The sequence below is a fragment of the Mus pahari genome, chromosome 7 (assembly GCF_900095145.1).
Source record: "Mus pahari chromosome 7, PAHARI_EIJ_v1.1, whole genome shotgun sequence".
Lineage (NCBI taxonomy): Eukaryota > Metazoa > Chordata > Mammalia > Rodentia > Muridae > Mus > Mus pahari.
In genome coordinates, this window is record NC_034596.1 from 48,741,482 (window position 1) to 48,768,956 (window position 27,475).

Here is a 27,475-nt window from a genome sequence, read left to right on the forward strand (position 1 = left end):
GGGGGGGGGGGTTAGGGAACTTTCGGGATAGCATTTGTAATGTAAATAAAGAAAATAATAATAATAGTAATAAAAGTTCTATTATCTAACTCATAGACTTGAATGTTTGGTTCCCAGTTAACAGACTATTTAGGAAGGATTAGGAGGTGAAGCTTTGTTGAAGATGTGTCAGTGGGAGTGCCAGGCAGGCCAGTCTTACTGTCTCTCTCTGCCTCCTACCTGCTGATCGGGATGTAAGCTCTCAGCTTGATCCAGAACAAGCCTACCTGCTTGCCTGCCTGTCACCATGTTCCCAGCCATGATGAAAATATACTAACTTTTTCAAGCTATAAGCAAACCCAATGAAATGCTTTCTTCTATAAGTTGACTTGGTAATGGTGTATCTTCACAGCAACAAAACAGTACAGTATCTAAGACAACATCAAAACCATTACATCTCCATTAACAAGTAGCTTCATGGGCTGGAGAGATGGCTCAGCAGTTAAGAGCACTGGCTGCTCTTCCAGAGGTCCTTAGTTCAATTCCCAGCACCCACATGGTGACTCACAACCATCTGTAATAGAATCTGACGCCCTCTTCTGGTGTGTCTGAAGAGAACAGAAGACCAGAGGTCAATCTCAGCTACACAGCAAACTTAAGGCCTGCCTGGCCTACATGAGCTCCTATCTCAGACAAGAAAAAGGGAGAGAGGGCAGACAGATGATAAGACAGATACACAGACAGACAGATATAGATAGATATTCTATTATTATTAACAAGTAGTAACTAAATATCACCCCTAACATTTACTGAGCACTTACTTATAACTAACAAAATAAATATACAACAATATTCCATCCAAAAGTCAAAGCAAATGTCAAAGCAAATGTCAGGGAAATAAAATGTTTTAATTCAAAAAAGTTCTGGATACTTCATTGAAATAAATAAGCATAAAAAAGATTGTCTAACTTAGAGACTGAGAAGGTGAGTAGCCTGGGCTTATTACATTAAAAAACAAAAACCCCAACAACAAATTGTCCTGATACATGTATCGAATAGCTGGTAGCACCACCAAGACTAAGCTTATGACCGACCACATGCCAAAGACCTGGTCAAAGACCTCGCCACCTGGAAAACTGGCCTGCCTTCCTCACATTCCTCCCTCCATGAAGAGCAGAAGAAAGTAAAACAACTCTGATCAACCCCCTAGAGCCAACGAATCAGGTTTTAAGGAAAGCAAGCAGGACCATACAAGAGACTAATACTACAACACAAGGGCAGTGCTAAACAAAACTCAGATACTAAGAACTAACGGATCTGCCTCCTTCCCACTGTGTGTGTGTGTGTCCACACATGTATCCATGTGAGTATGCCTTCAAGCACATACACGAAGTCAGAGAACAACTTATAGCAGCCTATCCTGACCTCCTACTATGTGAATCCCAGAGATCACACTCAGTCTTAGCAGCCAGTGCTTTTATCACTGGCCCTTGTCTAATCTCTTGAACAAAAATGACTGAGATAGAAATGGTCTGAGCCACAATGTGGACCCTGATTCAAAGAGACACCAAGATTCTAAGCTGGAAATCCAAACAATATATATTTGATAAAATCAAGGAACTAATAATCTATCTCAACAATATGACATATAGTAGTTGTAGTGGCTATTCCTGGTTGTCAACTTGACTACATCTGGAATGAACTACAATCCAGAATTGGAAGGCTCACCTGTGATCCAGATCTTGAGACTGGAAGACACAAGTTTCTGACCTGGAGATCTTGAGGCATAGTGGCCATGAGAAGGAGATCTCTGAGCTCAAGGTCAGCCTGGGACAAGCAAGTCTCAGATCCATGAGTGGTGATACACACCTTTAATCTGGGACACACCTTCTGCTGGAGGCCTACATAAGGATATTGGAAGAAGGAAGATTCACTCTTCTTCGCCTGCTTGCCTTGTGGATCTGAGCAACTGCTAGATTCTCAGACTTCCATTCACAGCTGTTGCTGACCACTGTTGGATAGTTAAGACTACAGACTATAAGTCATCAACAAATTCCCTTACTATAGAGACTATCCGTAAGTTCTATGACTCTAGAACCTTGACTAATACAGAAGTCATACTGCAGTTGTGTTTAATAGCCCTTATCTTTAAAAATATATATTACTTTCTTTCTTTTCTTTTGTTTGAGACAGGCCCTCCCTGACACCCAGGTTAGCCTAGAACTCACTAGCTAACTAGACTGGTCTCAAATTAACAGTTATCCTCCTGTCTCAGCCTGTGCAAGTGTTAGGCTTATAGGCACAAGCCAACACATAGGCTTTATATTAAAATGTCATGGGTGAAATTACATGGTTCCAAGACCGTGTAATTTAAAATAATTCATTCAAAATAATGACATGTGAGCAAATGGACAGAAATAAGTTAAAATAAGACTGATCAAGAAAAAGGCTATATATATATATATATATATATATATATATATATATATATATATACCTCAGTTAGCAGAATGCTTATCCAGCATGCACAAAGCCCTGGGTTCCATCCCCAGAACCACAATAACCAGGTATAGTGTCACACTCCTATAATCCCAATATTGTCAAGAATTCAAGATTACTCTTCTCTACACAGTGAGACAAGCCAGCCTGAAATACAAGAGTCTCAGTCTCCGTGGAAAGATAATGATCTTAGGGTTATACTTTAAGATGGGTAACAGTTTGTGGGAGATCTCAGACTATATTTCTAAGCATATATTTAAAACAATCAACAATAAAAATGCTAAAGCAAGTTTATAACAATACAATTGTAGTTGCAATATAAAAGATAAACTTAAAAAGACAGGCAGCATATAGAATAAATTTTAGATTACATTACAGAGTTCAGGCAAGAGCACTATGAACAAAGATAATGGTAGCAGTGTAATGGAGCACACAGAATAAATCAGGGCTTAAAACTTAAAATCTACAGAGGCAGGCAGATTTCTGAGTTCGAGGCCAGCCTGGTCTACAGAGTGAGTTCCAGGACAGCCAGGGCTATAGAGAAACCCTGTCTCGGGGAATATAAAATAAAATAAAACTTAAAATCTAAAGGTAGATTTGGGGGGTGGGGAGAGCTGCAAGAATGAAATGAAGGGCTGAGATTACAACTCAGGTAGGATTCTTGCTTCCTATGCATGAAAAAAGCCTTGGAGCTTGGGTTGGACTCACAGTATCATACAAACCACTTTACACCTATAATTCCAGCACTGGGGAAGTGGAAAGAAAGTAAGTTCAAGGTCCAACCTGGATACAAAAGACCCCACCACATAAAAGGATATATTGAAGAACTTAATATCCGTAGTTTGTGGGATAACACAAGACTGTATTTTGAAGCATATTTTGAAACATTAATCCAGCACACAGAAAACTCAATAAAATTAAATATTAACTAAAAGCTCGTAAGTTTCAATCTCATTTACTTTCTAAGTCTCTTTTAATCTGCCACTTGAAACATTTTATCCCCTCCAAAACAAGCTCCTTAGGTAAAATCTTGGTTTCATATGTAATTATATACCAGAGAGTAGCCCAAAGCAGCACGTATTTACTCAATAAATAAGTATGAAAAAAATTAATAAAATTCAAGAGACTGACTACACTATGGAAAAGGACTCAGTGACTAAATACTAGAAATAACATTAACGGAACAGGTTTAGTGTGATTATAGGGAGACCAGAGATACACAACTAGCTGAAGAGATGAACAGTTGAATTGGTATAGAAAAGTTAAACAGTAAATTTACAAATAAGTCTGAAAGCTAAAAGCATGACCCTGGGTTTAAATCCCAGCTCTGCTTTCTGCTATCCCCAAATGTGTATTGAGCACATACTTAAACTCTGGGTGGACCCCAATATTTCAGAGTCAGAAATTTAAATTTCACCAACCTCACAAACCTGTGCATTAGAATAACAAATAGTAAATCTGAGTATTACTAAGATTGTAAACAGGAGCTTAAGAATTGGATTATGGGGGCTGGTGAGATGGCTCAGTGGATAAGAGCACCCAACTGCTCTTCCGAAGGTCCGGAGTTCAAATCCCAGCACCACATGGTGGCTCACAACCATCTGTAACATGATCTGACGCCCTTTTCTGGAGTGTCTGAAGACAGCTACAGTGTACTTACATATAATAAATAAATAAATCTTTATTAAAAAAAAAAAAAGAAGAAGAAGAAGAATTGGATTATGGCCCTGAAGATGGCTCATATAGGCATCTACTGACTACTATACCTGCTAACCTAAGTTTAATACCTAGGTCCACATGATCCTCTAACCTCCAAACATATACTGTGCCCATGTGCATGCCCACATACACACAGGCACACAGAAAATAATCAAAATGTAATAAAACTTGTGTGTGTGTGTGTGTGTGTGTGTATATGTGTGTGTTTAGTAAAATACAGTGAAAGCACAAAAGAATTAGAACCTCAGACTACACCTAAAAACAAGAGTATATTACAGAAAGTGGACAAGAATGGAGGTGCCCTATACTATTCCTTTTATTGAAAAAGGTAAGGCATGAAGACTGCCATTAATTGAGGCTATCCTAAGCTACACAGTTGAGCACCACACCAACTAGGAATACATAGTTAAGACCCTGTCTCAAAAACCAAAAGGTGATGAAACAGAGAAAATGAAAGAAGGTATGAATAGAATGGAAGCCAAATAAAGAGTCCATTGCTTGAGACAGTCTCACTATATTCCTCTGGCTAGCCTGGAACTCAAGAGAAGTCCACCTGCTTTTGCCTTCCCACTTCTAGGATCAAAGCCCTAAAGGAAAAGATTTGGGCAAAGAAATAGTTGACAGCAGAAAATGTAGTTTAAACCCAATACAGTGTATAAAGCCATAGGATTTGGAAATTTGAAGGTCAATCATGAAGGGGAAAGGGTGAGACTTGTGTTATGCAATGTTCATAAGGGATAAGACTCAGACCGAGGCTAACAGGTAAGAATTAAAAAAATGAAAAAAAAAATTATTTTTTGTAAAGATAGTGAGATGGTTAAGGGGTAAAAAAGCTTGCCGACAAGCCTGACAACCTGAGCAGGATCCTCAGGGCTCTGACAGTGAAAAGTGAAAGTTGACTCCCACAAGTTGTCTTCTGACCTCCATCTGTATGCTGTGGGAGATCACAAACCACAGACACTAAATAGCAGTCATAAGCTCAGGGCTCACTTTCCAACACAGCCAGAGTGTGTGTTCACATCTTAGTCCCTGCTACCTCGAAGGCTGAGGCAGAGAATCACTTATACCCAGTCTAGCCTAGCAACAATACACGACAGTCTCCAAAAAAGTGTGTTGATGACATCCAGAACTACATATAAAAACACAAGTAGTGGGCTGGAGAGATGGCTCAGCAGCTAAGAGCACTGACTGCTCTTCCAAAGGTCCTGAGTTCAATTGCCAGCAACCACATGGTGGCTCACAACCATCTGTAATGGTATCTGACGCCCTCTTCTGGTGTGTCTGAAGACAGCTATAACTGTACTCATACAAAAAATACATAAATCTTAAAAAAAATAGTAGTAGTAGTAGTAGTCTTCTTTTTAGGAAAGTAACAGAAATAATTTTAAACTTACAGCTTAAATACAACACATATTTTTTTACACATACATTCAACACAAAACTTTGAAGTATGTACTCACAAGCAGTTTTAATTAAAGACTAATAGCATTCAAGGCCACTGTGAGCCACCTACCAAGGTCCAGGCAGCTTTTTCTAAACAGTCCTGCCCCCCACCCACACACAATGAGTGACAGCACTTAAAGCACGTTCAATATTCTAGAAACAAATCTGAAACACTATTAATTAACCCAATAAAACAATTTTTAAAATATACAGCATATTCAAGAACATATAAACAATTCAGTGGTAAACATTTTATTCCAAAAGTATCAGTATAAAATAATGAAAATGTCTCTGGATAAAATAGAACCAGAGAACATCATATAACATTCTTTAAACAGAGTAAACAGGCTGGAGAAATGGCACATCTTCCAGGATATCTTAGTCTCAGTCCCAGCACCCACAGCAGGGAGGCTCAACACCTGCAACTCCAGCTCCAGAGGATCCCAACATCTGACCTTTGAGCACCTGAACTCATGTGCACATGCACATACACACACATAATTAAACATAATAAAAAATGTTTAAAAGGAGGGGGAAAAGCAAGTAAAGAAAGACTATCAATCTGAAAGAAACCAAGCTGCAGAATCCTTACACATCCTTTTCTGTTGCTGTTAAGATCAGCAACAATGAAAAAGAAATGGAAGAAAACCATGTATTTCAGTATTGTAAAACTTGAAAATCAACAGTACAAGGATCAAATACTATATAAGGACCTGGTGGTTTATCAATTCAGCAAAAGCCTCAATGCAATTTTTAACAGATTAAGTTCTACCTATCCACATGGAAAAGTCGGTATCAACATACTAGAAAGATGTATGTCCACAAAACTCTAAATCCAAGAATAGTAAACTCTAGAAATTTAAAAGAAAGCACAGCAATTTTGACATAAGTTTTCTGAAAGTAGTAATCTCTAAAACACAAATTTATTTTTTTAAGCACAATTTTAAGATTACGGAATCAACTAAAGGTGTCATATAAAATAAGTAGGATTTTGTTGTTGTAAAATTTAACTTCACCCACTCTGTGGAGTTAGATAAGTTTACTGGCGTGCCAGGTGAGGTGGTACAAGCCTTTATAACCCCAGCACTCCAAGAGGCAGCATGTAGACTTCTGAGAGATCTAAACCAGCCTGTTCTACACAGTGAGTTTTCAGATCACCCGACAACAGAGACCCTGTCTCAAAAGCAGCCACAATACTAGATGGTGAGGGCACACACCTTTGATCCCAGCAGAGGCAGAGGCAGGTGGATCTCTGAGTTCGAGGCCAGCCTGGTCTACAGAATTACTTCCAGGACAGCCAGAGAGAGGTACAGAGAAAAAAGCCAGTTTCAAAAAACAAAACAACAATAACAAAATCCCATAACCAAAAAAGTTTACTGGTTGAATCAATTGCTTTTGCAATTGGCAATGAAGCAACCTTATTTTTAATTTTCTTTTACTTTTTTTGTTTGTTTAAGATAAGACTCTATGGGCTGGTGAGATGGCTCAGTGGGTAAGAGCACCCGACTGTTCTTCCGAAGGTCCCGAGTTCAAATCCCAGCAACCACATGGTGATTCATAACCATCTGTAACAAGATCTGACACCCTCTTCTGGAGTGTCTGAAGACAGCTACAGTGTACTTACATATAATAAATAAATAAATCTTTAAAAAAAAAAAAAAAAAAAGATAATACTCTATGTAACCGTGATTGTCCCGGAACTCTATCAGTCTGGTCTGAACTCATGGATATTAAACCCCCTCTTCTTCCTGAGCACTGAGATTAAAGACTTGTGCCACTACACCTGAGTATTTTTAATTTTTGAATAAAATTATTTATATTGTTTGTAAATAATCAGGTCAGAAATAAATTAATCAATGTAATTAAAAAGTTTACTATTCGACACCAAACTGAAGACTCATATTTATTTGAGGATACCTTTTCTCGCCCCCCTCCCGCCCCACTCGCTCCAGTCATATTTATTTCACGTATGTGGGTACACTGTCACTGTCTTCAGACACAGCAGAAGAGGGCATTGCATGCCCATTACAGATGGTTGTGAGCCACCATGTGGTTGCTGGGATTTGAACTCAGGACCTCTGGAAGAGCAGTCAGTGCTCTAAACCACTGAGCCATCTCGCCAGCCCGAGGATACCTTTTCTACATTCATTAATCGAGCTGTTGTTTCAACATTATTTCTCACCAAAGGAATTGTGTGTGTGTGTGTGTGTGTGTGTGTGTGTAATAATGAACAATATTACTTATGTCGAAATTTATACATCTGAAAAACAGGTACAACGTTTAATTAGATGCACGCTTTTTTTTCTTCTAAGCTTAAATTATACCCTGGAAAGGAACTTAAAACTAAATGCAACCATCCTCCAGCTTGAATAATCCTTTCAAACAGATGCAGCAATTTTAAAAATTCAAGGCATGAACCCGCAACTGCTACCTTCCAAAAGCTAGGATAACTCCAGTCTGTCAGAGGATCACATTAAGTGGACATTTAACTCCGTTTTAGCTTGTCCTAAGCAGTAAGTACGGTCTACTTCAAATGAAGACCAATTCCTTCCGCAGACAGTTCATAAATACTGTACAGATAGCCCAGCTTTGCTCGGCATCCGTAAAAACCATGACTATAGAAGGGAACTCTAGAGAAGCAGACTCAAGAGAGAAATATTCGTTAAAGTGTTGCTGAGTCGGTAAGCGCTAAAGGAAACCCAAGTGAGTAGGGCGGCATCCCGGGTACTTCAAAGAGTTGAGGATGGGAAGGCAAACTTCGCCGGTCGGCCGCAAGCCATTGTGCGCGGCGGTAGCCCGAAGCGGCGTGGCTGTCAAGGGGCGAGTGCGTACCGAGGCGCAGGGGAGGGGGCAGGACGCCACCTCGGAAGGGGGTGCGGGAGCCAGGAGGCCAAGACGCTCACATCCCAGGCCCTCTGCGCCTGGCCTCACCCTCAAGAGGACCCACGAGCGCACACTCCGTGCCCAGCGCGCCCACGCCAGACCCTCGCCCAGAGGCGCTGGGCCCAAAGCCCGGGAGGCCCGGGAGAGGCGGCTCCTCCGGAGGAGCCCTGCGGACGCCATGCTAAAAGCCAAAATGGCTGCCCCAAGGATGCCCGCAGCGCGCCGCCCGTGAGGAGGGAGCCGGGCGCTGCGGGAGCGGGGGAGGGGGCGCCGGGAGCGCCGTCCCCGCTCGCCGGCCCGAACCGCTCAGGTAGGTCCCCTCCGCCCCCGAGGGCGCGGACCTCAGCCCCGGCCCCACCACCCCCCCCCCCGGCCCCGCGGCCCCGGGTCCCGGGCCGCAGTCGAGCCGGGTGACGGCTGACGTACCTGCAGCTCGGCCCGCTCCACCTCCCAGTGCGCCCGCTCCATCTCGAAGCGAGCCCACTCGTGCTGGATGTAGTGCAGGATCCCCGGGATGGTGTACTGCTGCGGCCGGGACAGCTCCGGGCCCGCCGGGGGCCCCGCCGCCTCGGCGGCCGGAGGCCCCCCACCGCCCGGCGCTCCGTTCGCTCCCGGCGGCAGGCTCAGGTTCCCCCCGGGTCCCTGCTGCGGCCGGGGAGGGGCTGCCATCCCCTGGCCGCCGCCGCCACCGCCACCGCCGCCGCCGGCCAGCTCGTCCATTGTGTGTGGGGCCCCGGCCGGGGCGCAGAGCCAGACGCCGACAGCTGCGGGGAGGGCCGGGACGGTGGCCCCGCGCCGACCGCAGGGCGGGGGGCCGGCCGGGAGAGGGCCCGGGCGGGGGTCGTTGCCGTGTGCTTGCCGCGGATCAGAGCAGGGAGCTGCCGGCCGCCGCCATTACGGTCCCTCCTCCATCTGCCCGTCTCACTCACTCACTTTGGGGGGAGAGGGGGGCCGCGGCGGGCGGAGGGAGGGAGGGGACGGACGGAGGGCCGCCGCTCGCGCACGGCACGCTGGGTAGCGAACGCCGCCACCAGCCGCACTCCGGAGAGCCAAATAGAGTCGGGCCTCACCCCACGCAGGCGCACTGAGGAGGGACCGCTCTTCGGGGGGGCGGGGACAGGCCTGGGCTCCGCCCCCCTCGGGCGCCCGGCCCCAGCTTTTCTACACCCGTGGAATCGGGATGCTGTCTTGACTTTGGGGGGGAAGCGAGTGGGCGTCGGGCTTCCGGGTCGTTTTCCTCACGCACGTAGCCTTAGGGGTAGCGTGGGTCTCAGCCGAGAGCCTGGGCTCTGGAGCTGCGTGCAAGCCGGCCTCCGTAGTGCCCTGGAATTCCTGACGATTCTCCAGAATTCCTGGCGTGTTTTGCTCAGTCCCAGAGGGTCGGGCCTCTTTTCAGCCTGTCACTCACTTGACCTCTGGTTTCGTGGCACCAGTCAGTCTGCAGGGTTCGGGAGACGTCTACTCTTGGCAAATAGCCCAGATTCTTCCGGACTTTCTCACTGGTTCCTGGGCTTCGTCGCAACCTGCTTCTTTGGTCCCACTTCTGTGCTCCTGGCCGCCAGTTGTAACTTCTTAAGTCTTTATTATTCTGAGATTGTCTGTGTTTGAAGGAGTTTGAGCTATTGCTGCTGCTGCTTTTTTACTGGAAGAAGTAGTGATAGCTTGAATTCTTGAGAATAGTGGGTTGGATGGCAAACGATAACTTCCAAAGAGACTGATGTTTAGAAGTGAATGAACGCAGATATTGTCATTAGTGGCAGAAATTTTGATCGAAACAAAATGAGAGTATTGTAAATAGAACTTAAAATGAACTAAATCAACACAACGATATCTTCCTTCATCATTAAGTGGTTTTAGAATGAAATACTACATACACAAAAGGTCAGTTTTTAGGTGCTGTCGTGTGCATTTTTCTGTTCTGTGCTTGGTTTCACAGGAATTATCCTCATAAACTCTTAAGTTTTTAAAGTAAATAGAGGTAGCAACCAAGCTGCAGGCTTGGTGAACCATGCCTTTAATCCCAGCGCTCGGAGGCAGAGGTAGATAACCTGATCAGTCTGGTCTCTGAGTTTCAGACCAGCTTGGTCTGCAGAGCTCCAGGACAGCCAGGACAACAGAGAAACCCTGTCTGCAAAAGCCAAAAAAAAAAAAAAAAAAAGGAAAGAAAAGAAAAAAAACAACGAATAACATTTGGTAGTACAGTAAGATAAAAGCAATATGTAATAGCAAATGAAAAGAAAGATACATAGTATTTACAGCTATACAAGAAATAGTATATAAAATTGGTTGTGTTTTTAAACTTTTACTTTCACTATGAAAGCCTATACAAGTTTTCACATTGGAGCATATAAGTGACTTCATATAACTTCAGAGAGAAAAAGAAATACATTTTATATAGTCATGTCTGCTGTGTTATGAAGAACTAATTGGATCTGTTACACTTATTCTTACTACCATATTTATGTATGAAATGTGGTCTTTAATAATATGAAGAAATGAGACTGGAGAGATGGCTCAGCGGTTAAGAGCACCGACTGCTCTTCTAGGAGTCCTGAGTTCAAATCCTAGCAACCACATAGTGGCTCACAACCATCTGAAATGGGATGCAGTGCTCTCTTCTGGGGTGTCTGAAGGGAGCAACAATGTACTCGCATAATTAAATACATCTTTTTTAGATATATGAAGAAATAGTACTGTTATCTCAGAGTATTAACAATCAGCATACAGCTGGTTCTAGCAGCCCCATTCCTTAAGGGAGGACACACAAAAAGCGCAGAAAAACTTACATCCTGAGAACCTTTTTACAAACACAAGGAAACTTTTTTAGGGATCTGAAGCCCACTTGGTTGGTGATTATATCAAAAGAGCAAGTTGCACATTTATATTTCTCACTTCATACTTAAGCTCAAGGTAAGGTTGCCCCCCACCTACCCTGAAAAAAGAAAACTTGTTCTTCTATTGTCCGTCTTAAGTGGAGACAGGCAGCTCTCTGAGTTTGAGGCCAGCCTGGTCTACAAAGCCAGTTCCAGAATAACCAGGACTGTTACACAGCCTGTGTCAACAAAGAAACAGAAACAAATAGCAAAAGTTTTCTGCTCTGGTGAGATGATTTTTTACACTGTTAACATTGTGCTTCCTGCCCATTGCTCCTGAGAACTCTGAAATGAGTTTCTAGAACTTTTAGATAACAAGTTCTCCAAGTTACACTCTCACAGTTCAGCTTACCGAACTGGAATTCTCTCTCTGACCCCTGGCTGAGTCATTTCCTCTCTTCAGTCCCCATTGAAACTTCCTATTTATCCTGTCCTCTCACTGGTCACTCATCCCTGGTCCTGCCCAGATTCTCTTCCTTTCAGAATGGTTTTGGGTAGGTGGAGGGTAAAATGGTGTAAAATGGTGTGCTGCCCTTGAGCGTGAGATTCTCCTGTTTCTGCCACCCAAGTGCTGGGATTGCAAATGGACTTCAGCTTGCTCAGTCCATGATGCTCTTCAAGGACGTCTATGTATGGCGGCTCTGTGCTTTCTGCACTGGGGAGGCTGAGACAAAATTCTTGCTGGGAGTCTGAACCCTGAGCCACATGGTGAATTCCAGGCTAGACTAAAGTACATAGTGAGACATTGTGTTGTTGTTGTTGTGGTTTGGTTTGGTTTAAAAAACAATGCCGCTGGGCTGTGGTCGCACACGCCTTTAATACAGCACTTGGGAGGCAGAGGCAGGCGGATTTCTGAGTTCCAGGCCAGCCTGGTCTACAGGTGAGTTCCAGGACAGCCAGAGCTATACAGAGAAACCCTGTCACAAAACAAAACAAAAATAAAAAACAATGCCTATATTTTTGATCGGCTTAGTTTTTAGGGCACTTTGTTTTCTATCCTACAAGTAATATTTGAACTGATATGCTTATTCAGCTGGACTTGTCATATTTAATTTACATGTATTATGAAAGCCTAAGTATATCAAGGAATTCCAGGCTTTTAAGTAAGTTGGGAATAGATAATACTCAGATACCTTCTTATCAGTTATACTCACAAATGTGACTATGAAAAGCTTGTACTCTATTCTGCCTTTGAGAACCAAGTAGTGACTTGTGATTAAGCACTTTGTCTTGGTGACTATACACCTGTCATCTTCCCACTGAAGAACTCAAGCAGGTTCATAAATACTATTTTAGTTGTTGTTTTTCCTCATCATAAACGGTATGACAAGAATTCTTGTTTTCATGGCTGGGAGAACAAGTCACAACACAGTTCTTGGTGACTTTAGCAAGTTCCATTGTATAATAGGAAGTAGTCCCCACCCCTTCATATCAGTGAGCGTGTGTGCATTCGGAAACAAGGAAATACAATCTCCCTTCACAATTTGCCTACTGTCCTCTGATTAGGCTCAGTATTCATCATTAGCATGTTTGAAATTATAGTAATTTCAGGTGATTCCATTACTCTAGGAAATAACAGGGTATTTGCACTTATAAAGTAAAAAAATCAAACAAATACTACAGCCTACAGAAGGTTTCATAAGAACTGACATGAGGGGCTGGAAAGATGGCTCAGTGGTTAAGAGTGCTGACTGCTCTTTCAGAGGTCCTGAGTTCAATTCCCAGCAACCACACGGTGGCTCACAACCATCTGTAATGAGATCTGATGCCCTCTTCTGGTGTGTCTGGAGACAGCTACAGTGTACTTATGCATATAAAATAAATAAATCTTACAAACAAACAAACAAACAAAGAACTGACATGAGTTCAGACCAAAGAAGCATACCACATATTACATAGCTACAACCAAAAAGGAGGAGGCAGCTCGAACCTGCACTGAGGCCTAGCCTACAAAATAAGATCAGATACTGACTTATTACAGAAGTTGCTTGTGGCTATGTGTCTTAGTTTGGTTTTTACTGCTAAGAACAGACACTATGACCCAGGCAACTCTTATAAAAACAACATTTCATTGGCTGGCTCACAGATTCAGAAGTTCAGTCCATTATCATCAAGGCAGGAGCATGGCAGCATTCCGGCAGGCATGGTGCAGCAAGAGCTAAGAGTTCTGCATCTTCATCCAAAAACAACCAGGAAAAGACTAGCTTCCAGGCAACTAGGAAGAGGGTCTTGAAGCCCACGCCCATAGTGACACACCCACTCCAAGTCTATGCCTCCAAATAGTGCCACTCCCTGGACCAAACATATTCAAACCACTACACTATGAAAATTACAAATATATACTTTATGTATTACGCAAGCCAAAGTATACAAGGGAATTCTGGGCTTTTAAATAAGTTGGGAGTATATAATACTCAAATACCTTCTTACATATTTTCAGGGTACTGAGTCAGGCAAATAAAATATTGTGTGTGAAAGAAAAAGAAATTGAACACCAAATGATACTATAAGAAACCCATGATACTATATAAAATTCTAGACCAAATTCATTTTGCAATTGTCTCCTGGGTATTATGAGTCAGAAAAAAAAGTAGGCTGTGGTAATATTGTATAATAGCTATCTTACAGAGACATCAAAGTTGAAGAGTGAGAAAAGAAGATCTCCTGGAGCCAAATCCTTCCTGTACATTGGCTAAGAGTGTACAATCAAGTCTCCAATCTTTTTTGTTTGTTTGTTTGTTTGTTTTTTGTTTTTTCGAGACAGGGTTTCTCTGTTTAACCCTGGCTGTCCTGGAACTCACTCTGTAGACCAGGCTGGCCTCGAACTCAGAAATCCGCCTGTCTCTGCTTCCCAAGTGCTGAGATTAAAGGAAGTCTCCAAACTTAAGAGCAGAGTGATTGGAAAATATGAACAAACGGGAAGCTGGCCAGACTCTGCAAGGTGATGATTTGACAAGCTTAAGACTGTGGCTTGCCCATCAACCAAGGCGTACACATGGCTCCAGCTATGTCCCAGGATGGGACGAGGATGCTTGTCAGGCATCAGTGGGAGGGGAGGTCCTTGGTCCTATGAAGGCTCGACAGATGCCCCAGTGTAGGGGAATTGAGGGCGGGGAAGTGGGAGTGGTGGGTGGGTGGAGGAACACCCTCATAGAAACGGGGAGAGAGGATGTGGTAGGGGGGTTCCAGGAGCGGGAGAAACTGGGGAAATAGGATAACACTTGAAATGTAAATAAAGAAAATTTAAAAAATGAATAAAAGAATGTGGCTTGTCTCCCAGTGGAGCATCAGGCACGGGGCACCTGTCCTGAGCAACCTGTGTAGGACAGTGCTCTCCTTTGGAGACTGCTGTGGTTTGGTTCCGTCTTGTCTTGTTCCTTCTTTTTTCTTGTATCAATGATCAACTCCAGACTCTCACATATGTAATGCACACTACTGAGGCCATACTACCTTCAGCCCCTTGAAAAGATATAACAGCACATTGTAATCACCTTTAATTGTGCCTTTCTATTGACAGCCCAACCGATTGGCAGTACATGACAGTTATCCCACAGAAAAAGATGGAACTCTTTTTCTTCTTTTTCTTTTCCAGGAGTAGAAATTGAACTCAGGGCTTTGTGCATGAGAGGCTAGCACTGCTACTCTCTTCCCAACCCTTCTTTTTGACATGTGTTTATGTGGAGGGAGAAGTACACATGTGAACATACATCAGTGTACGTGTGGAGGTCAGAGGGCAACTTAGTGGAGTCATTTCTTCTGCCGTATGTGGAAGGGGGGTGAGATGCAGGTCATCAGGCACAGCAGTCTTCACCCACTGGGATATCTTGCTGGCCCTACTGTATATTTTGACAGTGTCTGGCTGAGCTGCCCGGACTGGCAGACTCTCTGGCCAGGACAGGGCTTGAATTTGTGAGTCTCTTGATTCAGCCTTCCCATTAGCTGAGATGGGAAAATTCTTTAGAAACATTTGAAATAACTCTTATTGAACTTTGTTTCTTTTAGTTGAGGGTAGCAATAAGAATATTTTGTTTTAGCCGGGCGGTGCTGGCACACGCCTAATTTAATCCCAGCACTTGGGAGGCAGAGGCAGGCGGATTTCTGAGTTCGAGGCCAGCCTGGTCTACAGAGTGAGTTCCAGGACAGCCAGGGCTACACANCTGGTCTACAGAGTGAGTTCCAGGACAGCCAGGGCTACACAGAGAAACCCTGTCTCGAAAAACCAAAAAAAAAAAAAAAAAAAAAAAAAAGAATATTTTGTTTTTGCAATACTGAAGATTGAATCCATATTTATGAGCGTGTTCAGTACAATAGCAGTCGGCCATTGAACTAGACAGCTCACAATTGATATTTTAACTTATGTCAGGATGGACGGGTTTTGGATGGTTTGGGTAATGGGAGTTAGCTCTGGGGATTGAACCCCCCTGCATATAAAGCATGTGCTCTATCACTGACTGTACCCTACTCTACACTAATAACTCTTGTTAATAGATATTGTGTCTACTGTATTTTTCTTTCTACACGAGGAATATTTTAAATCCCATACTATTTCCCTAGTACATAAAAATGTCCACATTTTCCAAGAATCTCCACATTTGCCAGCCCCTGCTCACTTAAAGTGTCCTGGCTGTTTCCATACACTGCCCTTAACCTGCCGACTTCCCCTCCCCCACACATGTACTCTATTCCTATATTCTGGATTTCTTCACTCATACTTTTCACCTGCTTCTTTTTGTATATGAATATTTTCTTGCCCTATTCTGCTGGCTCTTCTTGCTTTTTATAAGGGAATCCACTCCACTCCCTTTTACCTCAGCTCTCCTTGTTCTTTTAGCTTTTAGTGGGGGGTGGAGAAATGACTTCCTATCACAGATGCTTGATGCTTTTTCACATGAACCCGGGTTTAGATCCCAGCTCACAGCGCCCTGTAACTCTATCTTCAAAGAATCTGATGCCATGTTCTGGCCTCCACAGGTGTACATACAGGTACACAAATACACAGATGGCACATAAATAATAAGATAACAAACATAAATTGTTATTTACCTGTTGCATTAAAGTATTATGTGATAACCCTAATTAAAATTCTTTTATTTAACCACTATTAAAGTACTTTAATAGTATTTTTACTATACAAACATCATAAGATACGGATGATTGTAAACTGAAGTGTGATCAGTTTATGTGCTCTGCTGACAATTGACAGGTTGATAATTTAATTTCCTATTTACATTTCAGCAGGGATTATATAGCATTGCTACAATTTATTATGAAATACAGAGCAGCAATAAATGAGCTGGACGGTGGTAGCAAATGCCTTTAACCTCAGCACTCAGGAGGCAGAGACAGGTAGAGTTCTATGAGTTGGAAGCCAGCCTGGTCGGCTGAGCAAATTCCAAGGCAGCCAGGCTATGCACAGAGAAACCCTGTGCCTTAGGGGTTACTGCTGTGAAGAGACACCATGGCCAAGGCAACTCTTAGAAGGGAAAGCATTTAATTGGGGATGGCTTACACTTTCAGAGGGTTAGTTCATTATCATCATGGTAGGAAACATGATAGTATGAAGGCAGACATAGTAATGGAAGAACCAAGAGTTCCGTATCTTAATCCAAAGGCAGCCAGGAGGAGGGTCTTCTGAACAGGGTAATGTTTGAGCACAGGACCTTACAGCCCATTCTCAAAGTGACACACTCCCTCCAGCAAGCCCATACCTTCTAATAGTGCCACTTCCCATGGGCCAAATGTATTCAAATCACCACACCCTGTCTCAAAAAGTAAACCAGAGAGTGGGAGAGGGAGAGAAAGAAAGAGAATGATATTCAATTCAGATGCATGGCTTAATTTTTCTTGGTCAGTTTTTGCCTGCTATATTTTAATTTTCAGAAGTAGAAAGGAAGCTGGGGACACACAACTCTAGTCCCAGCACTTGAGAGGCAGAGCCAGTTCCAAGACAGCCAAGGCTACATGGAAAACACTGTTCAAAAACCAAAGAGGTTAGGGAGGAGGAGAAGAACAAATAAAAGAAGTAGAAAGATAGGTTAGCTCAGCTTTCTCAAAGAGGAAACTAAACAAGAATTTCAGAAATATGTTAACCTGTTAACCACAAATATTTGGGAGCTTGTTTGATTTGTTTGTGACCGGGTTCTATACAGCCGAGTCTGAACTTCAATTCATTATATAGCTGTGAGTGGCCTTGACACTTTGGCTTCCCTCTCCCGAGTACTAACAATGCTGGTGTGTGCCACCACATCTAGCCCTAATCACAGATGTTAGGCACATCATATACAGAATGTATACAGAATGTAGCATGTCATGTCTCACAGGGCTTCAGAGATGAACCTACCTATGAGGTAATGAAGAAAAGACAGACAGACACACGGGCAGATCAGGTGATCTGGCCCCTCAGCTGGAGAAACCATAGCACCCCTGAAGTACAGTGTGTTTTGAGTTGAGTAGAGAAGCAGCATTACTGCCTTCAGCTGGACAAGGAGGCATAGTTACTACATGCAGATAAACAAGGGGTGGGGTTTATAATACAGCTAGATAGAAGGGATGAGCTTAGCTAGTCTCAGTAGGAGCAGTCTCTGCAGGGGAGCTGTGTTCAGACTGTAAATACCTCAGTTGGGGACATTTTCTGCACACTATCAACATCCACACGTGAACAAGAGGAAGGCTTTGGCATTCCTCTGTGTGACTCACCCCCTCTGATGGGGAGGGGTTGCTTTCTCATTCCTCCATGGGTCTGAGGGTCTGGGGTCCTTGCCATGACTGTGCCTGTGTCACAGCACACGTTCACTCAGGACTTACACCACCCAGGGCCCCCTCCTCTCCTGCAGCAGCAGCTTTAGCTTTCCTGTCCTAATTTTCTCATCATATAATTGGGTCACCTCTTGGACATTTTACACTGTCATTTTTTTTTTTAAGTGGATAGAGAGACTGTCTCAAAAAAAAAAAAAAAAAAAAAAAAAAAACTAAATAAATAAATAATTAAAAATGGCCAGGCATGGAGGTACACCCCTTTAATCCCAGCAACTGGGGAGGCAGAGGCAGGCGGATCTTTGTGAGTTTGAGTCCAGCCTGGTCTACAGAGTGAGTTTTTTTTTTCTTTTTATTATTTTCATGATGATGGGGACACAATACAGGGTCTTAGACATACTGAATAAGCATGTTGCAGCTGCGCAACATTCCCAGTCTCAGTAGACTTATACTGGTAAACAGGGTGCAGCTATGGTCCTATTTATAGTTATCACTAAATGGCTAAGTCTTTTGTTCTCTTTTTCAAAGAAGGAGAGATAGTAAAGGGTGTCATGCATCTCAGCTTTGCCTCTAACTTTTACTGTGTAGCAGGCTGGCCTTGAACTCCCGACCCTCCCGCCTCTGTCTCCTGAACGCTGAGACTACTCTTTTTTTTTTTTTCTTAACTCATTTTTTTAATTGGATATTTTATTTACTTACATTTCAAGTGTGATTCCCTTTCCTGGTTTCCCGTCTGCAAACCTTCCCTATCCCATCCCCCCTCCCCCTGCTTCTATGAAGGTGCTCCCCCCCCCCCCCCCCCTCNCCCGCCTCACCACCCTAGCATCATAGCAGCCATATTTATAATAGCCAGAAGCTGGAAACAACCCAGATGTCCCTCAACAGAGGAATGGATACAGAACATGTGGTACATTTACACAATGGAGTGCTACTCAGCTATTAAAAACAATGACTCCATGAAATTTGCAGGCAAATGGACGGATCTAGAAAATATCATTCTGAGTGAGGTAACTCAGTCACAAAAGACCACACATGGTATGTACTCACTGATAAGTGGATATTAGGCAAAGAGCGTGGAATACCCAGGTTATAACTCACGGTCCACATGAAGCTCAAGAGGGAGGAAGACCAAAGAGTGGATGCTTCAGTCCTACTTAGAAGGGGGGACAAAATAATCAAGGGAAGTAAAGAGTAGGTAGGACTGAGGCCAGCCTGGTCTACAAAGTGAGTTCCAGGACAGCCAAGGCTACACAGAGAAACCATGTCTCAAAAAAAAAAACAAAAACAAAAACAAAACAAAACAAAACAAAACAAAAAAAAGAGTAGGTAGGACTTTGGAAAATCAGAAGGGGAGGGGAAAAGGGGAAGAATCAGGTATAGGAGGAGATGGAGGAGATGTACAGAGGGTCAGGAAATTGAACAGAGGTGTGTAGCATTGGGAACTGGGGTACTGGGGTAGCAACCAGAAAGTCCCAGATGCCAGGAAAGCAAGAGCCTCCCAGGACCCCTCAGGGCTGACATTAGCAGAACTACCCCACAAAGGAGAGGGGGCACCTGTCCAGACCATATTCAGAGGTTAGGCAAGGGCCATGGTTGAGGGATGAGGTCACCCACCCATCTCCAAAATTTTAACCCAGAATTGCTCCTGAATGACTACTCTTTAGACCAGTGGTCTCAATCTGTAAGGCTCAACCCCTTTGGGAGTTGAATATCAGACATCCTTATATTATATACAATTACATTGTGATTCACAACAGTAGCAAAATTACAGTTATGAAGTAGAAAGAAAATAAGTTTAAGGTTGGAGGTCACCACAACACGAGAAACTGTACTAAAGAGTCACGGCATCAGGAAGGTTAAGAACCACTGCTTTAGACAAACCCAGAAATACCAAGTCCTGAAGGGAACACAGAAATTGAAGCGTATCTGTATGTATTTCATATTTTGTGTTGTAGCATGTCTCAGTTAAACTTCAGTTACTCCGATTCTTTTGGCCGACAGTTTGAGAACATCCCAGCAGGGAAGGACTGATGGCAGGAACTAAGAACACTCATCATGTTGCCTCTGCAGTCTGGGAGCAGGGATCAGGGCGGGCTGCTGCTGCTGCTGCTGCTGCTGCTGCTGCTGCTGCTGCTGCTGCTGCTGTTGCTGCTGCTTTCTCCTTTGTAGTCTGTGCAGGACCCCAGCCCAGGGAATGGTACTTTCCATTAACCTGATCAAGATAATCCCTCATAGACTTCTTTCTTTGATGATTCTAGAGCCTGTCAAGTTGACAATATAGCCACCATATAATAGTTATAGCACCATGGAATAGTTATATAGAGATCTTCTAGATTATCTATCAGCCTGTCTATAACTTCTTATAATAACTTTATTTAATAGCTTTATTTCACATTCTGTAAAAGTGAATGGCTTTTCCTGGGCTTACATATTTATACAACTACTACCCTAAATCCCTGCCTTTGAGAAATCACCTTCTCTCTCTCTGGTGGTTTGAATGAGAACAGCTCCTAAAAGCTCACGTATTTGAATGCCTGGGTGTCAGTGGAACCCTTTGGGAAGGATTAGGGAGTGTGGCTTTATTAAAGAAGGTGTGCTACTGGAGTAGGCTTTGAAGTTTCAGATGCCCACCTCAGGTCCAGTGTCCTTCTCTACCTGCCTGTCTGCTGCTATGCTCCCTGCCGTAATGATCATGGACTAACCTCCGAAACTGTAAGAAAGCCCCCAATTAAATGCTTTTATAAGAGTTGCCTCAGGGCTGGTGAGATGGCTCAGTGGGTAAGAGCACCCGACTGTTCTTCCGAAGGTGCAGAGTTCAAATCCCAGCAACCACATGGTGGCTCATAACCATCCGTAACAAGATCTGACGCCCTCTTTTGGAGTGTCTGAAGACAGCTACAGTGTACTTACATATGATAAATAAATAAATCTTTAAAAAAAAAAAAAAAAAAAAAAAGAGTTGCCTCAGCCGTGCAGTGGTGGCACACACCTTTAATCCTAGCACTTGGGAGGCAGAGGCAGGCTGATTTCTGAATTCGAGGCCAGCATGGTCTACAGAGTGAGTTCCAGGACAGCCAGGGCTANACAGAGAAACCCTGTCTNGAAAAAAAAAAAAAAAAAAAAAAGAGTTGCCCTGACCTTGGTGTCTCTTCCTAGCAATGTGCTCCTAAGACACTCCCTAAGCCTGAGAACCCTGATCGTCTGTCTCTTTAGATTTGCCTACTTTGGATGTTTCATGTGAGTGGAGTTTTACAATACACCATCCTGTTACTAACTTCCTTCACCTAGTGTTTTCGAGGTGCATTTGTCTGCTCTATTTTTAATCTATATTTAGATATTCCTTTCATATAACTGTAATCCATGTGAATGTAGAATATGGTATTCTGATTTTTATATTTTCATTATCCTTACTCATTTTTCTCATTCTGGAAACCAAACTTGCTAGGCAAGCATACTACCACTGAGCTAAATGCCCCACCCCATTTTCCCATTCTTATCTATAGCCTGCCTGTGTGTATCCATTTTTTTATTTTCCTGTTTTCATTTTATTTATGTATGTACACTGTTGCTGTCTTCAGACACACCAGAAGAGGGCATTAGATCTCGTTACAGATGGTTGTGAGCCACCATGTGGTTGCTGGGAATTGAACTCACAACCTCTGAAAGAGCAGGCAGTGCTCTTAACAACTGAGCCATCTCCCCATCTCTCCAGCCCTTTTCTTTCTCTTCTTTTCTTTCTCCCCCCCCCCTTTGGTTTTAGTTTTTGCGAGACAGGGTTTCTCTGTAGACCAGGCTGGTCTGGAACTCAGAAATCTGCCTGCCTCTGCCTCCCAACTGCTGGGATTAAAGGTGTGTGCCACCACTGCCCGGCTAGCCCTTTTCATTTTATTTGTATTTATATGATATTTTTGGTGGTGGTGGTGATGGTGGTGATGTTGCTGCTGTTGTTTTGAGATAAGATCTCATTCCATAGCCCCAGCTTGCCTGTAACTCATTATGCAACGCAGGCTGGCATGGGATCCCTCTGCCTCTGCCTCCCCAGTGCTAGGCATACAGGAGTGACCTGCCGGACCTGCCTTGGTTAACAAGGACGGCTTCTCCCTCTTTTCACTATTACAGTATTATAGACTTTCAGGCACATTGTTAATTATTCCTTAGATAAATTCTTAAGACTTGAATGTCTGAGTTCAAAGGTAGAAAATCACTTTCATATTTTTGTTGTTTTTATATTCTGTCAGATCACACTGTAGAAAAATATAACAATTTAAAAGTCTAATGAGTTTGAAAGTACAAATGTGTATCTATTTCCATCTTATCAGTCTTTTCTTTTCTTTTCTTTTCTTTTCTTTTAAGATTTATTTACTATATGTAAGTACACTGTAGCTGTCTTCAGATACACCAGAAGAGGGAGTCAGATCTCATTATGGGTGGTTGTGAGCCACCGTGTGGTTGCTGGGAATTGAACTCATGACCTCTGGAAGAGTAGTCAGTGCTCTTAACCACTGAGCCATCTCTCCAGCCCCCAGTCTTTTCTAATTTAATCCTCATAAAGGGAGGAACTTAAAGTCAGCACAGCTAGTTGTCGAGGTGCAGCATAGATGTAGGTCTGAGACAAGGGGATGGATATTGAATTCCCGGCCATCATCGGCTAAATAGTGAGACCTTAAAAGAAGTAAGCATACTAACTTAAGAATTACACCGTTTATTTCATTTCATCTTTGCCTCTACTCTGTTAGAGAGCTGTTTTTCCCTTTGAGGTCAGTATCACTCTAGCCAGAGCTAGGATGAGGAACAAGCGCCCAGGTACTGGGACAGAAGAAGAGGACAAAACCACAGGAATGCCTGAGCTAGACGGCTTGCATGAAAAGTCCTTCAGGTGAATCCCAACACAAATAGACCCACTCACCCTTTATGTTTATTGAGACAAGTTCCCACAAATTGGCTCAAAATGTACTGTGTAGCCCGGGCTGGTGTCAGCTGTCCAAGTGTCTGGTTACAGACTGCCACCATCCCTGGCAGCAGTGTCAGCTGGTGGTGCCCCTACTGTCCCTTCTTCCCACCCCTCTCCCTCTTCCTCTTTTCTCCTTTGTTATTTTTCTTATGAAACAGGGTCTGGCTATGTAACTTTGAAGACAAGGCTACAGAGCATTCTGTGGACCAGACTGGCCTCGTTCTTTCATTCTTTTTCTTTTCATTTTACTTTATTTTTTTGAGTCATGATCTCATGAAGCTCAGGCCTACATTTGTAGGTCAGGCTAGTCTGGAACTCATGGCAGCCCTCCTGCCTTAGCCTCCTAGGTCCTGGGATTCTCTGCATGACCTACCACACCTGTTTTCAACTACTGTTTTTCCAAAATGAAATGCCATTTGAAAAATCAGAGTGCGGGCCAGTGAGATGGGTTAAGATTCCGTGGACAAAGCAAGGGGTGGGGGGCAGCTTTCTGAGTCCAGCCATCTCTCCAATCCTGAAAGTTCATGCTCATTAATTTTAATCGAACATTAAATGCTACTAGTCCCCTGAGTAAGGCAGAGTGGCGCTGTGGTAAATTCACTCCATCTCAAGGCAGTCCTCTGCTTCTCTGATTCCGAGCTCCCACCTACAGACTGAAGGCAGTACATAACAGGGAAGACAGACAAACACAGGTCTGCTAACCTCCCTGCTCCACGCCACAGACCAGACCTCCAGGAGACACCCATAGTCCTTTGTTTTGAACCTGAATACAACTTCATAGTCCTTTCTAAAGCGGGAGTGGTTAGTCAACATTGACACTCAACTGAAAAGCTATTTTCTATCTGAGAGTCTGGCAGTCCATGAAGTCCTGGGTGTCAGTTGACATCCTGTAGGACGCTGAGACATGGATGTGTTCAGGCAACTGCGAATCCACCCAGTCTCACACATCGTGAACTCCAAAGCTTGTCTATGCTAACTTAAGGAAACTTCTTTTTCAGGAACTGGGGAGAGGGCTTAGCAAAGTGCTCCCCACGAGAGCATGAGAACCTGAGTTTGGATCTCCAGCTCTCACAGAACAAAGCCAGGTGAAGCAGCACACAGCTGAGCTCCTAGCACTGCTGATGCAGACAGGTGAGGCTTGCCAGACAGCCAGGCTAGCCCAAAGAGTTAGCTCCAGGCTCACCTAGAGACCTTGTCTCAGAAAACAAGGATACAAAAAAGCACTTGCTCTGACAGCCTATGACCTCAGTTTGACCCCAGGAACCCTCAGTGGAAGGAGAGTACTGATGGTAAACATTGTCTTCTCACTTCCACAAGCTTCACACACACACACACACACACACACACACACACACACACACACACACACGCATGCATGCACGCACACACAAATCATCATCATCATAATAATAAATAAAAAATAAGATGAAAGCAATTGAAGAAGATACCCAGTGTCATCTTCGGGCCTCCAGATGTGCACACACAACCTACACAAATTCTTCTCAATCTCTCTTCCTCTAGGGATCGTCCCTGTGAGGACATCTGGGCACCGCTGAGGGCTGTTTTCCCCAGTGGAGCTTCCACTCTGTTCTTCCTTGTTTCACACCAGCGTTTGTGTGTGGAATCGCTTCCTTTCCACATCAGAACATCCTCCACGGCCTTGTGCATTGTTGAACACGGAGTTCATAAACACAGGAAGTTCATCCCTGTTCCCTGACCGCGCCCATCATTTGTCTGAGCATGTATGCTTTATTGTCTTACCTCAGTTTCAGAAGGATTTGACCTCCTTCCTGCCTGATGACTTACCAAGGACCGGTGTCCACTGCATGCAGGTTCGAGTCACAAACTCGCTCTTATCTCTTGAGTCCCACATTGTCTTGGCCTTGAACATTTTAAAGCAGTAACAGTTGAGCGCCTTACTTTGTGTCACTGTCACTCCTACAGAGTCCTGTTGACTGTGTATGAACAAGCAAGAAAAGCAAGGTCTATTCAGATCTTCAGGTGCTCTCTGGGAAACCTGCATGCTGATGAGTGTCAATTCAGATGTCTTTGACTGCCATTCTTGAAGTCAGAAAGAGAAAATGCTGGTCTCCTAAGGTAGAACGAAGCTTGATCTCTTGATATGAATCTCAGGGAAATCTTTTTCCATCTCATTTTACCACCTAAAGCAGCCAGGACATTTAAAGGCAAATGGTAATCATGGGTATCCCTTTGAAATATTTTCTTATATATTTGTAATTTATTAGAAATTTCAAAATTGTGTTTGTGTGTGCACAACACAACACATATGACATATCTTTTTTTTTTCAAGACAGGGTTTCTCTGTGTAACCCTGGCTGACCTGGAACTCACTGTGTAGTCCAGGCTGGCTTCGGACTCCAAGATCCACTGCCTCTGCCTTCAGAGTGCTGGGATTAAAGGTGTGCATCACCACCTGGCCATATGCCACATCTTGAGTAGAGGTCAGAGGACAGCCTGTGGAAACCAGTTCTGTCCTTCAGGGTGAGTCCTGGAGATTAGCCTCGGGTCATCAGGTTTGACAGCCAATGCTGTTATCTGATAAGCCATCTCCACTTCATGATTGTGATTCCCAGCTATTATAAAGTTGGCCTTATAATAACTCTGTAGAGACGACTCAGTGGTTAAGAGCGCTTGTTCAGTTTCCAGTACCAAGTGGTAGGACACAACTTTCCATAACTTGAGGGATCCTATGTACCAGGCACACAGTGGTGTGCAGATGTGCATGTGAGCAACGAGATTTTATACACAGAAAGTAAATCATTTATCTAGTTAGTTAGTTAATTAGTTTTGGCTGTTGGTTTTTTTGTTTGTTTGTTTGGGTTTTTTGGGTTTTTTTGTTTTGTTTTGTTTTTCGAGACAGGGTTTCTCTATATAGCCCTGGCTGTCCTGGAACTCACTCTGTAGACCAGGATGGCCTTGAACTCAGAAATCCGCCTGCCTCTGCCTCCCGAGTGCTGGGATTAAAGGCGTGTGCCACCACGCCCGGCTCTTAATCCACTATTTCTATTACTTTAAAAACAAATCACAATTAATTCTCTCTGTGTGGTAATCATTATTGTCGTTGTTTGAGGTAGGGTCTCTTTTAGCCCAGGCTAGCCTTGAACTCCTAATTTCCCTACCTCAGCTTCCTAAGTTCTGGGACTATAGACGTGTGCCACAATTTATTTTAATTACTCATTAAAAATATAAATAAAGATGCTTGTGCGGCTGGAGAGGTGGCTCAGAGGTTAAGAACACTGACTGCTCTTCCAAAGGTCCTGAGTTCAAATCCCAGCAACCACATGGTGGCTCACAACCATCCGTAATGAGATCTGACACCCTCTTCTGGAGTGTCTGAAGACAGCAACAGTGTACTTACATATAATAATAAATAAATAAATAAATCTTTAAAAAAACAAAGATGCTTGTTACGTGAATAAAAAATAAGATAACTAGGCCGGGTGGTGGTGGCACACACCTTTAATCCCAGTACTGGAGAGGAGCAGATGCGGAGGGGTGAGGATTTCAGTGAGTTCAAGGACAGACTGCTCTATTGAGTGAGTTCCAAGGCAGTCAGGACTGTTACACAGAGAAACCCTGTCTCAAAAAACAAACAAACAAAAAACAAAAACAAACAAATAAAACAATAAGGGCTGGAGAGATGGCTCAGAAGTTAAGCGCACTGACTGCTCTTCCAGAGGTTCTGAGTTCAATTCCCAGCAACCCCATGGTGGCTCACAACCATCTGTAATGGGATCCGATGCCCTCTTCTGCTGTGTCTGAAGACAGCTACAGTGTGCTCATATACATAAAATAAACAAATAAAATAACTTTGCTGAAGGATAATTTTTTGTTATTGTTACTGTTTTAACCTAAGGTCTATGTGTCCCAGGCAGGCCTTGAACTCACTATGTCACTCAGGATGAGTTTGAGCTTCTGATCCTCCTGCCTCCACCTCCCAAGTGTTGGAATTACAGACATGCCCCGCCACACCCCAGCTACAGGCAATATTTTGTAAAGAGAATAAAAGTAACATATGACTAAACACCACAGCATGTGTGGCACTTCCGCCCACCCAGAGAGTTTATCTCCCTGGAAAAGGGAGTGAATGGCCACAGCCTCCCACGGCCCAGCTGTCATATCCCCGGGTGAGCTGATCTAGATGGCGCCCTGTTCTGCTTCTTCAGTGAATGAACACTGCAAATCCGGGCTTTGCTACATGGAGCCTAGCCTTTTGTATGTAGCACAATATTTGAAATCGCTGTGAAGTAACCACCCGCCTGTTAGGGCTTAGGAAGGAAGAGGTGCCGTGGGAGAAAAACAATGTGAAGCTTAGCGCATGCGCCAGGGATGTAGCTTAGCCGCAGAGTGCTTG

The 27,475-nt window shown here is 43.5% G+C and overlaps 2 protein-coding genes across 8 annotated transcripts in view; one reads left to right on the forward strand and one right to left on the reverse strand.

Annotated features, from left to right (window-relative positions):
• Strn3 (striatin 3) overlaps positions 1-9,488 on the reverse strand; it is an 81,181-nt gene extending 71,693 nt beyond the window's left edge. For all 5 annotated transcript variants that reach the window (XM_029540823.1, XM_021202644.2, XM_029540822.1 and 2 more), the window contains exon 1: positions 8,950-9,488. In XM_029540823.1, the coding sequence (XP_029396683.1) occupies positions 8,950-9,243 (294 nt within the window). In that variant the 5' untranslated portion in view covers positions 9,244-9,488. The remainder of the gene's footprint in view (positions 1-8,949) is intronic.
• The window catches only part of Ap4s1 (adaptor related protein complex 4 subunit sigma 1), a 45,527-nt gene continuing 26,540 nt past the window's right edge, over positions 8,489-27,475 (forward strand). For all 3 annotated transcript variants that reach the window (XR_003844234.1, XM_021202422.2, XM_029540825.1), the window contains exon 1: positions 8,489-8,833. The gene's annotated coding sequence lies outside the window, so the exon portion shown is untranslated. The remainder of the gene's footprint in view (positions 8,834-27,475) is intronic.